The following is a 15,602-nucleotide window of genomic DNA, read 5'->3' on the forward strand; positions in this document are numbered from 1 at the left end:
TGGCAGGTCCTGTGTCGCCCCCTGTTCATCACTAACAGCCGTGCTCCTTCTTCTTCCCCCTGCTCTGGCTCCTGCCTCATGAGTAGCGCTGAACCACATAATTGCTGACACCCTCTCCCAGGTCAGTCTCCTCCTCCCTTGCTTTGGCCACACACTCATCAGAGCGCTGTCAGCCCTTGACAGAATAATAAACAGAGTTCACATGCTCATTGCCATTTTTGATCCCTTAGCATCTTTGTCACTTTCAAACAAGAAAGATGGATAGAAACGAAAACAGAAAGAAAGAAAGCTGCAAATCTTCTAGCAAGTGACTGTGGGGTGATGAAAAATGCATCTCAGGTTTATTTTGTCCATTCCTGCAATTTTGGTAATTCAGAGTTTGTGTCCCTCTAAATTCAAATTATTAACCTACAAAAGAAAGTATTCTTAAATACATCAAAAGCAAATTTTGACAGACTTTGCTCACCCCAGAATTAGAATAACTTCAGCATTAAATAGTTGTGGGAATGTAATGGTCAATACCTTTCTGCTTTAAAGCACAAGCCTGTCTTTTGAATTCAATGGTACCTGTGTTCTTTGCATGAAAGTGTGTTCTGTCAGGCGAGACATGAGGAGACTATTATAGATAGTGCATTTCTGCATCCAAAAACTTCTCTCTGTGTGTGCTCATGTGTTGGGGAGAAGTAACCAAATAGGAAATCAGTTCCCCCGCCCCTCAGCAGTATGCCGCTTTATTTAGAATGATGTTGTCATGCTGCTCCTAAGTACCAAAAGTATTTGTTAGGAACTGTGGGAAAGATCACTAAATCCTCATACAGGTATAGTGCAAAATTGCTTACTAGTGCAATTTGCTTACTAGTGCAATTTTGGTGAATTTTGATAGATCAAACACATATTCTATATGTATTAACCTAGCAGATTTATAGTGCTATGAGAAGTTAATTTATCTATTCAAGCCATTAGCTCCTGTAATTTAGCTGGATTACACAGTTTAATTCTCAAGCAAGCCTTTTAAAATCACTGAATAAGCTTCGTATCAAGACCAAGAATCAAGTGGTCAGAGGGAATATTTCTAATGTGCTCTCCCAGATATGACAAACATCCTATGCCACTTGGTTTTTATACTGACTTTTTAAAAATATCAAAAAGTACCCAGAGAAGCAGAATACCTGAGGAATTTATTAGGTTCTTTGGAGATTTTGTGTGTGTGAGGTGGGAAACTTAACCTGAAGTGCCAATTCTTACAGAATTATTGTTTTCATTTATTTGTAAAACACCAAAATACTAGGTGCTTTTGCTAACACCAGTAACAAGCCCCTGCTTTCTGACTTACAATTTAAGTAGAGAAAAGTAGCACAAAGAAGCAGGGCAAGGGATGCAGCAAAGTTTCTTCTTTGACTTCTGTCCCTCAACCAAGACCACATGAAGGCAATTCTGTAGTTTTTTATTATATGGATAGCTTTTTTTGCAACCGAACTGATTGTCTGTGTTGCTTTTTATATTAGTTTAAGATTGTAGTTTTAGTTTAGCTTACCCAGCTTTATCCCTAGTAGCAGCATACTTAAACATGTGAATAAGGGTGGCAGAAATAAGCAACACCTTTTATGAAAAATCCAGTTTTAGTCAAGGACAACTGTATAGGTTTTGCTTGCAGAACGTTCAGTAAAGCGCATGCAATACTAATACCACTGTCTTCTATTTTAGAAATTGGTTGCCCAAATGAAGCAGGATCCACAGGTAAATATGTTTTACACTCTTCAGCATGTTTATATACACTCTTCATTCCTGAAGACAGAATATAAACATTTCTCTTGGTGCATTTTTCACAAAGTGAAATAGAAAAATTCATCAGATTATATATTAAGTATACGGTCTCAATATTATTTCTGACAGTGTTTTATTCACAAGAAGATTCTTAAAAACCATACCATGAGGAAGGTAGTGGTTTGTTTATTTAGTTCACCAAAATTGTAACATTGGAGGTGCATTCATTTTCTTTCCCTTCATGTATACTATAGACACATTCTGGGGCAAAAGGTTTTAAGTGTGAAATAGCCTTTGGAGATGGGGTGGTGGTTTAATGTTAGATGTATCTTTAAAAATAATTTCAGTTTTCTTTAGTGGAGCACATCACTGAAAGAAAATGTGGAGCATATTGTAGGGAACTCCTTGATGTCCTTGTTAATTAAGTCTTAAATGGCATTTCATGTCTTCATGAAATACATGAAAATGCCACCCAAATGATGCTAAATATTGAAAAGAGCCATAAAACTGTAGCACCAGGCACTTCAAATAGGCTTCACTGTTGTGCTGTTTAAGCAATCCCATTGGTTACAACCTAGAGGTGCTTTATTTATAGCATTCCTATGAGTTTTAAAGTCCTCCTACTATTCTTTATTAAGAATTGAAAGAGCTTTCTCACAGATACTTTTTCCCCTCTCTCTTTCTAATCAGAATGCTGATCTGAAGAAGCAGCTTCATGAACTCCAAGCCAAAATCACAGCTTTGAGTGAGAAACAGGTAGGGAAACTGGTATATTTTTAATAGCATCTTCTAAAGATACGTCTTCTCCCAGCTACCACGAAAACTGTTATTTTTTTTTCATGTGTGAAAGTAAGTGTGGGCATCCAACACTTTTTGGCTCTGGTTTGATGTATATAGCAAAACAAAAATAAATATTGGATGCACCAGTCATAGATAAAGTTTATCTCGTGCAATGTGGTGCTGGAAATTTGTGAGGCAGACTAATATAGAAGTAGGAAGACATTGGACATTCGAAGTGTTGCACATATGAAATAATCACGGTTGTTACAATGTGCCTGTCAAAATAAGATACTAGGTTTAGTTATTGAACTCCAGATGTATCTGATTCTTTTTTTAAAATTCCACTTACTTCCACATGGTGGGAGGTGGAAGTTGCTGGCCTTAACAGCTGTGGCTGGATGCCCCCCTTTCTCTCAACTTTTCCTCCTCTGCTGGCTGTGTTGTATGCTGGAGCTCATCTGTGGCTGCGACCAGTAGCAGGTGTATTATGAGGCATGTCTTGGATGTGGACCAGAAGGAAAAAAGTTTTCCCTCTGGTCCGCTCCCTGGCTATAAAAGCCAGCTGCGCCATGGTCCCAGCCTCAGTTCAGCTTGGGATTCCCTGCTCACTCTTCCCTTATTCTAGATGTTTGTGGGCTGCCCAATAGTATGCAAGCATGTCCCATGGGGTTGCTCTGTTGAGGAAGCCTTCGGTCACTGTATTCAGGGCCAGGCAGACTCATTTGCATTCAGACTAATTGGGCCTGTCTGGGGGCTTCGTCTACCTCATAGCAACGATCACAAATTATGGCAGATAAGGCATTGGGTTGGATTCTTAGCTTTCATTGAGCAAGGGTGGGCGGACCTCACCCTGCTCCACAGTATTAGAGTATCCCTTTAATGGGATCCTTGGGCAGGGGGGTTAGCCCAATTTGATGTACATCATAGGGCAACCTTCAGCCTTGGTTAACCCTGCTAAGCATCTGCCAGGAGTCAGGCTAGTTGATGTTAGGATACAAAACCAATGCCGGCACCAAAAAGTTCTGATATCTGTAAAATTGTGGCCTCTTTAAATCCCAATACTGTTGTCCTGTGTTTTGTTGCAACTAATGTCATATCTGCCCCACCTTACCCATGGCTCCATTGTGCCTAGGCTCACAGTTGAAAATCTGGTTGGTTATTGGTTGGATTCAAGGTGCTGGCCATTGTTTGCCACTTTGGTTTTCATTCCGATGGAGTAGGTGATGGGGGAAGATGGGAGTGCATGACTCCTGAGGTTACCCCCAATTGCCAAATTGTGGTTTTGCATTGTGCCTTTTAAATATTTAACAATGGTTCAATTTAGAACAAAAGTTCTATGTGTGCATGTGCATTATAGGCCAAGAGGGAATTTCTAATGAAGTTCCATTTCTGACTTGAGCCAGTAGAAGACACAAATAAATGTCTTGTGACCTTTTGTAAATTGTATTTCCTCGTGCTTTCCCACCTAAGATATTTGTCATGGCCATTTTGAGAGTTATACCAAGTGTCATGTACAGATTTTTAATTTTTTGTGTTGAATATAACTACTGCTTTTGCATTGTGAATGGTGGTACTTTACTTTCTAACTGTGTTGGTGTCTGGCTAGGGCATAGCAGAAAGCCTTTGTGCATCAAGCTGCTGTTTAGAAAAGGTAGTTAGGAGTACTTACTATTTCTATCCAAGCTGGTGCACTAGAATTATAGGTAACATTACTGTGGAGTTGCAGCTATTTATATGTTGTGGGGAGGTTGTTCATAATGTAATACAATTATTTATACAGTATCCCATCTTTAATGATAAGGATCCTTCCAAGGCAGCTTACAAACAACAACAACAACAACAACAACAACAACAACAACAACAACAACAACAACAACAACATTAGATGACAGTAAACCTTACCAGCTCATCAAGATTCGTCCCACAGGGCAGTTGGTGCCAAGTGACCCTGTGCAGGAGGAGGGGACTGCTCAGTTGGAGCAGGCTGTAATGTTACCTTTGCTTCCCTCCCTCCCTGTCCTGTTTCCTTCCCCATTTCCCCCTAATGAGGGTGAACTGAGTCTCCATGCACCAGTGGAATTGGGAGAACCTATGCACATCAAATCACTGTATGTTGGAATCAGCTTCACCTTCTCTCAATATTCAAATAGTTCTGAACCCCTCCAACACTGTACTTTCGGCCTCCCAGATGCTGGAAGAATCAAACATAATAGTGTAACAGATCTTCTACCTTTCCATTGATGCAAGATACAATGGTTGCATTTGGGAAAGAGGTATTTAAAACAAACTTGCCTCGCTACTAGAGTTGTTCAGCAATGGAATAACATTTTATGGAAGGCAGTGAAATCTCCTTGTATGAATGTTCTTAAGAAAAGTGTGAACAGTCATCTGTGGAAAACTGCTTTGTCATAGAATCGCTTATAACAGGGCAGAGGGTAGCCTAGAGTGCTCACTGGGTGAAGTTCAACTCTATTGTATTGCAGTAGTGGAGGGGAAATCCTATAGTGCTATTTTCCTACCTGCTCTCCCCCACTCCCCACACTGTAAACTACTGCCTGTTTATCTTACCAAAAACTTAATATCCTCAGTATGGAGTAAAATATTAAATTAAGGCACTCCCAAGTGTGTACCAATGCCCATGACTATACTAGATCTTTCTCCCTGGGGGTTCAGATATTGAGAGCTCAGTGAGAAGCAGAGGGGGAAGACAACAAGATAATGTATTTATCGAGAAGTGGAGCCTTTTTATAATGTACTGGAATAATAAGGTACAGGATAATGTAAACCCATTTGTGTTCCTTGGAACATTGTGATATTAATTTATTATGGTTGATTTTTGTATGGAAATCTGTTCCTATATGTACATAGATACTCCATAACGAAGTTTTTAAGTAAAGTATGCTCTCTTAAATTCAGCTCAACCTAGCGCATGTGGTGGTGCACTGATGGGGACAAAATCCACTGTAGTTCTACATTGTGGTTAAACTTCCTAGTTACAGGAGATGGAGCTCAAGCAGGCATCATGTTTCTTTTTAAAGAACTGATTTCAACAATTTCTGCTGCTTACTACTTGAAAAGTAACTGAATCAAGCTGGGTCATGGTCACTGTGGCCTGAATCCAATACTGTCAGCATTAACTTTGTTTTTATTTTAAAAGAGGTTGAAATGAGATGGAACATGGTTAAAAGCAGAATGGCAAACGCTTTAACTCACGGAATCCTACACATCATAACGTTATGCTGATATGTCTGCCACTTCGGTCTCTGTCCTAATTTTCTTCAGTAAAGGTTGCTTTGTTTCTTAATTCTGTGTCATGAACTATGCTAGTCCCTAGGAAACAGCCAGCAAGAATTGGCTAACATTCTTTCTGAGACTTTAAAGAGGCAACAGCTTTAACTTGTGTTTCTGAATAATTACCAGGCCCCTAAAATGCAACTGGGTGTTCCAGTGAATGAATGATCAGAATGTTAGCAACTAGCTGTGCACTGAAGGCAAATCTAGTCGGTTACTTAAAAGTTTTTAAGGTTAATATTGGTGATTTGTTCTCTGAAGTTGGCATAATAATGTGTGTGTCAGTAAATTCTTTAGCTGGTGCAGAGGGCCCCTGATTGTTTCAGGGCAAGTTTGATGCAATGCCAATAGATGAGTCATATTAACTTACCAATTCATATGTTGAGCCAGGGAGAGAAGGCTGTATATTGATGGAGAGGCTGTGGTATTAGGTGGAGCAAATTTTGTCTAAAGGTTGGTTTTCTGGCCTGATTTGACAGTCTTTTTAAAAGTCATGTAAGAGGAAAATTAAAAACTTAATATTGCTGTGCAGAAATAGATTATAATGGGTAGTAGCTGCTAGTTCTTTCTTCTTACAGAAGTGTTTTCTGGATAAATCACAAGTGTTCTGTACATAGGGGAGAAGCATAATTTGGCTATTGTGATGAACTTTTATCTTTTCATTGAGTTGCAGTTTCTAGTATTTTTGTAAGAGCTGTTTTAAAAAGTGATTAGCTTGCAAATAACATGCAGATATTACCATGCAGCCAGCGTAGAAACACAAGCGGTTGGCATCTTAACAACATTTACCTTTTATCAAGCAAGACTCATGAAGGAGGGACAGTCCTCACTCTGCTTGCCCAGTGCCCACTGTGTCTACACCACAACTAGCATGGAAGTCTAGTGGCTTGGCAGAGAAGGGATGGAGTGATCTGAACTCATCCACTGGCCTGCTCACTTGGCTGCATGGAATTCCATGCATTTGCCTATGACTAGCAGGCTACTTTCTTAAATACAAGGCTGATAATAGTAAATGCTCAGCTTGCTAAATACGCTTACTTAAGCTTTGGAACTTCTCCTATACTGACAGCGTGTCACTTAGGAAATGTGCACTTCAGTGTCAGAAGCTGCAAACCAGCTTTAGATCATACTGCAGGATTATTTTTGAGGTACTGTTAAATATCAAAGCAGTCAAGTTTTCAATCCCGGGGGGGGGGGGGAGAGGACCTGAAGAAAGATGAAAACTGTTATTAGGATCATCGTTCCTAACTTTCAAAACTTTATTGCATTTTGAGATGGCCTACTTTAAGTGTGAAACAAGATTGTGAGTTAGGAATTTTAATAACTTTACAACAATATAGTGCACAGTACACTTTGAGATAGGAAGTCTTCCTCTTTAGTAGATAAAGTTATGTAACTAGAGCGGTTTTGTTTACCATCCCTTTGAATTTCTAAATATCTGCTGCTGACACGAACAGCAAAAAAATCATGTTTATATAGAAAGTGTTTTCTGATGGGCGCTCTTTGTTTTTATATTATGTTTCTATACCATAGGGCCCCAATCTTATGCGCTCTTACTTCGGAATAAGCTCTATGAAATTCAGGGGGACTTAACTCAGAATACACATTCACAGGATGAGACTGTAAATTGCAAGATTAATCCTTTTACAGGGGAGTGAAGTATGTGTTTATGTCATCTACTGAACCAAATTCTTGTGTGCACCTCTCTTCCCCGTTTTCAGAATGCATTTCGGAACTTAAGTGCTCCTTGCTATAGTAAATGTGATTACCCTTCCGCCGCCTTTCTGAAAGAATAGATTTTTCAGGCAACAGTACTTAAAGTACTAGCTAGAGGGAGGCATTACTCCCAGTTACAACTGTAGCAAGAATAAGGAAACACTGAAGTAAGCCATTCTCTCTCCCTCCCCCACTCTGTGATTTCTAACACAGAACAAAAACACAGTAGGAGGGGTTTTTTGGGGGGGAGGGGGAGGGATGGTGACAGTTCCATACTGCAAAACACCTCAACGCAATAAAGGAATTTACTCCCCTATCTTGTTTCTTGCTTTTCTGGCTGTATATGTGACTGTATATGGTACAAGCTGGACTGGACAAGCAATAGTGCATGTAGCAACAACTTTGAGATTTGATACCGGTTTATAATGGCCCCTCTGGCAGGTTGGAAAGCTGATTGTAAGGGAGGTTGATTATAGGAAGCCTTTGATCCCACATCTAAATATATCTTGAGGAACAAACCAGAACTTCCTATTCTAGTCTCCACCTACTGTTTTTGTGTTTAATATTAGAAAAATGTTCAGAATTGAAGTAGATCCATAGGATTCATTCCAGGATAATACAACCTATTCTGAATGCCAGTATGCAGAATTTATTTTTACTTTATTTGGGAGGAAGTAAAATATTGTGATACAGGACTTTTACCTACAACGCCGCTTCCTTTGCAGGCAATCACATACAGATAATTAATAAAAGTTAATTCTTTTAGCGAGCATATCAGTTGATTTACTTTCATTTGTGAGTCCTAGAAAACAAGATTTTCTCTGCCATAAGATGTACAAGATCTCAAAAACTGCTGTCAAGTGTAAGCTGCACTTGCAATCCTCCCCGCATCATAAAGCAGGTGGTAAGGAACTTTTTTGGTTCTGGGGGTCAGGTCTTTATCGGGCTTCACCTTGCAGGCCATCTTTGACAGGTGGGTAGGGCACTTCACCTGTCAATCACATAATGTCACTATGATGCCACATAAAGCAGATATTGGCTCTGGCAGGGACTGTTCCGTTGAGCAGCAATGAAGAAAAAGGGGTCTGCTTGCTGTATGTGCAGTGAAAGAAAGCAAACTCAGTTTTTTATCTGATGCTGATCCTTTTCAGAGGCTGAAGAAATCAGTGCAGGACAAGCTTTCCAAGAAGATTCCGCCCATCAGCTGATGAAATCCTTGGCATCATCAGATAGGCGGGGTGTGTGGTTTAGAGCAGATATCTACAGACCTTTCAGATCCTGGATCCACTTTTGACCTAAACATATATTTGGGGACCCATTTCTTAATCTTTTACCATGTATTTGCATGGCAGTAGTGTTCTTTTTATTACCCACCTTGGGTCAGACTGCGACCCACTAGTGTGGAACTTTCTAAACTTTTCATGTCGCTGACACACTTCTTAGACATGCATCATTTTGTTTTACTAGCAAACTGGAGGTTAAACTAACCTCTTTCCTGTCCCTGGAGGAGCATGGGGAGCGTTTGCACCACACACCTACATACTGCAGCCGACACACTAACATGTTGTGACACACAGTTTAGAATGCTCTGCACTAGTGGGTCCCAATGCACCAGCTTAGGGGAAATGGTTTCACAGTCCAAATGGGATCCCCTGGTGGGGCCAAATTGGCCCCTAGTTTGGAAGTTCCCCACTTCTGCCATAAACCAAACTCAGTTCTTAGTTGTTAGCTTTCTTGGCTGAACTTCAGGCTTTTACTAAATTGCATAATAAAAGTTGCGTCCTCAATAAAACCTTGTATAGAGAGTGCGCTTCTAATTTTCAAAATGCCTTGTAGTGCTAATTTGTGTTTTGTTCTCACAGCCATGCTATTATTTCCTTCTTTTGGATATGGAAAATTCAGACTGAGAGTTAATGATTTGACCAAAGTCTGACAGAAGTGAGACTTTGATACCCATCTCTCTGACCAGTGTTAGAAACTCAGATATACAGTCATACCTATTGTTACATTCAGTTCAGGTTACGTCTTTTCAGGTTGCATCCCGCGGCAACCCGGAAGTACCGGAAAGGGTTACTTCCGGGTTTCACCGCATGTGCAGATGCGCAATATGACGTCACATGCATGCGCAGAAGCGGCAAATCGTGACTTGCGCAGACGCGGGTTACATTCCTCTCAGGTTGTGAACGGATCCTGTTCATAACCAGAGGTACCACTGTATAAGCTAATCACCAAATAAGCTAAGCACCTTAAAGCTAGGTTGTGGTTGCCACAATGGAATGTTTAGGCACCTTTTTTTACAATGTGATTTGTTGTTGTTGTTGTTGTTATCCATTTCATTTCTATGCCACTTTATATTTTAAAGAAAAAATATCAAAGCAGTTTGCAATACTTTAAAACATCAAATAAAACAACCCAGAATAATAGAAATTTAAGCTTCAAGGAAAATACTTCATGTCTTTCTCTCTAACTGACATTTTGCTTCCCTTATATTTTATTTACCTACTTAATTTATATAGCTGCTCCATAAGTACTCTTGGAAGCCAGTGTGATGTACTGGTTAGAGTGTCGGACTAGTGCCTGGGAGATCAGGGTTCAAATCCCCTCTTAACGTACTTCACAGGGTCGTTGTAGGGATTTACTGAGGATGGGGTGAACCACATACTCCTTTGAAAAGAAGGTGAGATATAAATCAACAAATGAGCTCTTCGGCTTACCTGCTTAAGAAAGCTGGAGGAGTTAGCCAGATGGAGATGTCAGTTGCCAACCTGGCATCCAGAGATCTCCATGTGGTCGCAATTGGACCTGCACCAGTCACAAAACACGCCGGGAACCTGGAGTTTTTTGAATGCTGCCTCTGACTGAACTTCAGCTCTCCTGGAGTGTACTGATTCACTTAAGCCACTGTCTCTTCTGAGTTTGTACTTTTGTAAAGCTCAGGGCATCCCTCAACCCAAATGCAGTTTAGTGCTTTTTCAGAACACTTGCCCTAGACAAGAAATAAGTTAATTACTTTTTAGTTGCCTCAAAAGGCCTGTTCTCTCTCCCCTCTCCCAGGAATTATGCTTTAAAGGAAACTTCTTGATCCTAGTATTTAAGAGATATATTACATTGGTAAAGGGGGATGTAGTTTTTAAGTAATACACATCAACTTTTTAGGAAGGAAGAAGGAAGAATTAACTAGTGTGAAAGCTTGAACACTAAGGGCCAAACTAGATGTGATGTAGTTGCATGAATTGCAACATGCGCCTTTTTAATGATGTGAATAGGAGAAACCTGAGCAGCCATTGGTGGCTTTTCTTGAAAAGCAAACAGCATATTTAGAGATGCATGTTTATAGTCAGGAACAAGCAGGGGGAGAAAGAGTTAAAACTCTCCTTCCCACTCCCCATAGTCCCAGTGCTGCTATTTACACAACAAAAAAATGCTGATGTCTTAAAAGAAACATGCCACTGCACCACTTCTGTATGTCCGTAGAGCTGACTCACATATAAGAGGCAATGAATATAGTCAGGGAAGGCAGGTCCACTGGGGCATAGCCTTCCCAGGGAAAATGTAAAGCTTTTTTAAAAAAATCCTCAAAATTTCAAAGTCACACACTCTTTCCTGTCCCAAACACATTTTTTGCTCCCTTTAAAATACAGAGGCATTTCTGTCAATCAACTCTCTATCCAGCACAGGAGTCAGAATTGCTTCAGAAACAGCCCAGTGGGGTGGTGGCATTGGCCTAACAGAATCATAAATTGGTTCTAAGTATGCTCAGACCTGTTTTCTTGAAGGCCCAAGAATTAGCAGGGAGTGCTTCTTACTCTGAGGGCCTTTCTTCTCATTTAGTGCAGTATTTGTTTTGTGACCTTGCTAGAAGAACAAGCAAGCAACAGTGGGTCTCTTTCTGTTATAAATATCCACTTCTTTACTTAATTATCTTGCTTTTTTTTAAAATTGGAGAATTGGAAGTAGAAATGGTGGGACGGCTTGTGTATGTGTTGCAACGAACTCTATATTAAGCATTTTCCCAAATTCACTTATTAAAAACTGCAGCAGATGTTGTGGGTGGGACAGGGCAGGTAAGGTTGTTGGAAGCCACCCAGAGTGACTGGGGAGGCCTGACCACATGGGCAGGGTATAAGTAATAAATCATTACTATTATTATTAAGGTAGGTCTGGGCCATGTCCAGTTCCAGAGTATTTCCAGGAAAAGCATATGGGAACCCCTGGCAAGGAATACATATTGAATGCAAAGGAACCCTGCCACTATTATTTCTGCCTTGCTCTTTTGTGAGTTTGTCAGTGAATTTCTAAAAGAAAACTTTTGGGCTCTGATACTGTCTGGATATGACTCCACATCCTTCCCTACACCTGGAAGATGCTCTCCTAAATCTCAGACATAATAGAGGTTGAGTATAATAAGTCTGGTGTGATGAACTCTGCACATGAGCAGGACTGAGCCATTCATGCAGATATGTTCTGATGTACTCTGGCTCAAATGAAACCAAATTCAAAACCTTGTGTCATGTGGTATGGCTTAATTTCTAAGCAAGAGGTATGGAGTCAGTCTTGCCTGAAAATCATACATGGGTCTTCTTACATGGAATCTCATTCCCTTTCCTTAGATGTGCAGAGAATAATGGATGGGTATGTTTGTTTTTAGAGAGGAGGAGGCAGTGGCACTCTGCACATGTGTAATTGCATGTCAGAATGTTACCAGTTGCCACTGGGTAGAGTCCCCCTCTGTTCTGGAATTCTTACAAGTGGTTTTAGCCACTGACGTGAAAGACACTCGTGGCAAGGTTTCTCCCTTGAATTTTTACTGCTTGTATTGGCCACATTTGAGGAAAAAACAGGACCCTTGCTGTGCACATCTACCTGCCTTGTTCTTTTTCTGTTTGTGCTGTACCTATTACATACTCTAATTATTTTTAAAGATTTGTACACAACAAAAATGCATACGAACATCTCACCTCTTTAATAATAATTCAGAGCAGCATATATAGGTTTCCCAGGTGCTCTGTCATCTTTGTGCACTAAACAGACCTGCTTAGCTTCAGAAAGGTTGCTGCACTACGTGCCTTTAGACCACTGCCTTGGCCCTTGTAGGGAAGAACAGTAGCTGCCAGATGTAGCAACATTTTTTGCCATGGGTGATCATGTTCAGATAATTATGAGATACAGAAACACATTCACATGACTAGCACAGCAGGAACAAGCATTACTCTTTCAATGTGCTTTCAGCTGTAGCTGTTGCTGTCTTTGCGCTTTAAATCAGCAAAAGACAACTTGTATGCTGTGTTTTCTGTTTGGTCTAATGGTGTTTGTCTGTTTTGTCAGTGGAGACTATGAGTAGGGAGAAAATAATACAGATTTTGCCTGGGTTAAGTTTTGTCTGTCTGAAAATTAATTGTAAATATTTGCTTGTTACTTGTACTTGCAGTGATGCAATAAATGTTGGTACTAAAAGCCTCCCAAAATTTCCACGAATGTAAATAGAAACATTACATTGCATTGGATCCAAAGGGTGCCTTTGCAAATGGCATGTGTGCAACGTAATTTTCCCTCTCCCTCTGAATGCGTTGCCTGTCACAAGCACCTTCTGTGAGAGGGGAGAATTACCCAGATTTGGGTGGAAGTATATGGGCTGTTTGAACACTGTTTGAGACTCCATTATAGTATTTCTTCTTGATTAAAAATGTTCTATGCAAGAAAATTCATAGTTTGAGATTTGCAGTGATCTCATTTTCTAATACCCATTTTTTCAGGTTTGCAAGATGTTTTAGACCATCACTATTAATCATGATGGTATTTAGTGACTCTAATCAGGTATTGCGAAATTCATTAACAGGTCATTTTTCCTGAAGAAGAAAGGGGAAAAGCAAATGAAGAAACAGGCTACTCTACTCCCTCACTGGAAGCATTTGGGAATTTCTGGTCTCAAAAGCAGAATCATAATAAAGAAAATTCTGACCTTGAAGAAAAGGAAGAGCAGCAAATAACAAGCTATTGCAATGGAAAGGCTGAGAGAGACCAGGGCAGTTATTGGAACTGAGTGGGCTACTTTTTTGCTTTTTTCTTTGAAAGCACAAAGCCTGTAGAAAAGCCATGTGTTCCAATGCTTTCTGACCTTCTGCCCCCTAAGAGAACTTTTCTTATGGAAAGCACTTCGAACAGTGTTGCTTGTATTTAACATTGTTGGAATTATATACTGTTGCCCTGGTTTCCATAAACCAAGCAGGGCTGGTGGGGCCCATAACTACAGTTAGCTTGAGGAAGAGTCATAAGGTCTCTAAAGCTTTCACTTTACTGGTGAAAGATCAAGGTCAGTATAGTATTTAGTTCAGAGTTCTCCCTTCTGTAAGAAATATGGGTCAGGTAGACTGCATGAGGGAACATAAAGTTGACTGTTCATAGGATCTGATTGAGGCACTGGATTGAAGTAACATAGGCTTTTGTAATTCTATCCAAATACAGTATATATTATAGCAATTAGGGGGTTTTGCTGTCGTCTTTTAAGAGAGGGGAGGCTATTCTAATTTTTTTATTTCTGAGTTCTCTCGTTTGTGTCTCTGAAGTGTTCCATGCCAGTAACTTGACTGCATGTTGTTTGACAACGTTGATACTGTTGACTATTCCATGATGCCAAGAATGCCAGTGTGTCTCAATGGCAACTTACTTTTTACATTTCATTATGGTATTATTTATCAGCAGGTGAGGGCTGCTTACACCCTACTCTGTAGTGGTCAGGCAAATTTAGCACCAGAGAAAACTTCTCTTATTGGCTGTCATCTATAACTACAGGCATGCTCAAATAGGAACGGTCACTATTTAGGAGCACCTGTGATTCCACCATGCTTGCAGTGGGAAGCAGGAAGTGCCCCCTTTATTTACGCATTTCATGGAGAAAGTAGATAGAGATTTTATTTGTTTTTAAAATCTATTTCAAAACGCTAGATGAATGGTATGGATTCTGCCTTACTAGAGTGGAACTCTGCTAACAGAGTATGCTTCTGTTGGCAGAGGAGAGGTGGCGGTTTCACCAATTGCCCCTTCCCCCTGCAATTTTATAAAATCTGCTCTGGGGGGTTGGCATGGGGTGGCGGCACTGTGGGTTGCATGGGGAAAGGCCTCCATTTCCATTTCCTTAAATGGGAGCCTCTGCTGGATCTGCTTTGTGGAACAAAATGTCTGGCTTTTATTCTGTTTTAAATATTTATTGTGTGTGTAGTTAGCTACCTCAAGAGTCTTTGAGAAATGGGATAGAAATATTTTAATAAATGATTCAATCTGAGGCTTTACAATTGGGCAGGTTGTTACATCTTTACTTGTTTTAGAAACCTCCTTATTGTTTCCAAGCTAAACTTATTTAATATATTTATTCTTCTACTATGGTCACTTTCAACTTAAATAAACCTTCCCTCCAGTATATTATTGTCTCCTCTGCTGTGTTTGTATAGTAATTTTGCTTTATTTTTTGCTGTGGTTTTAATAAAGTTAAACAGACCTGACTTTTTCAACCACCACACCTGAGATGAGTTTTCAATTTCTGTGCTTCTTTTAATTGCTTTTCTTCACTTGTGTTTGACTACTGTATTTTGAGAGAAATGAATTCTAAGTTGGATGGATCTTTCCCAATGAAGTCTTGTCAGTACATTCTGTGTACTGTCAGTGCACAAGAAATGCAATATGAATACTACTTGTGACTATAGATTTGCTTATTCAAGACCATGTTAATTTGTTGGTTTAGGACTTGCACAATGTAACGCTTTCTGAATACTGTAATATATTTGTGTTGAGGCTGTCTACTATACACTTGATTAGGAAAATAAATTGAGGAAGGATTAATAATAATGTCTGCAACATTGGTTCTTCATATGCTACAGAATATAACTGACAGTTTCCACAGTCAGGAATACTGAGCTTGGAGGGAATAGTTGTTCCAGCTGTGAAACCGCTTAGTTTAATTATGAGCTGGAAGCTCCACCCCTTTCTGGCTCTGACAGACCCTGATCTAGGCAAATGAGCATACATGCCCCTCCCACTTCCTAAGTGCAGCTAGATCC

General features: G+C 40.0%; 1 protein-coding gene across 5 annotated transcripts in view; it reads left to right on the forward strand.

Annotated features, from left to right (window-relative positions):
• The window catches only part of PHF21A (PHD finger protein 21A), a 127,987-nt gene that overhangs the window by 46,916 nt on the left and 65,469 nt on the right, over positions 1 to 15,602 (forward strand). For all 5 annotated transcript variants that reach the window (XM_082225058.1, XM_082225057.1, XM_082225056.1 and 2 more), the window contains exons 4-5: positions 1,705 to 1,737; positions 2,455 to 2,520. In XM_082225058.1, coding sequence (XP_082081184.1) covers positions 1,705 to 1,737; positions 2,455 to 2,520 — 99 coding nt within the window. The remainder of the gene's footprint in view (positions 1 to 1,704; positions 1,738 to 2,454; positions 2,521 to 15,602) is intronic.

Source organism: Podarcis vaucheri, assembly GCF_965113315.1.
Source record: "Podarcis vaucheri genome assembly, chromosome: 1".
NCBI lineage: Eukaryota > Metazoa > Chordata > Lepidosauria > Squamata > Lacertidae > Podarcis > Podarcis vaucheri.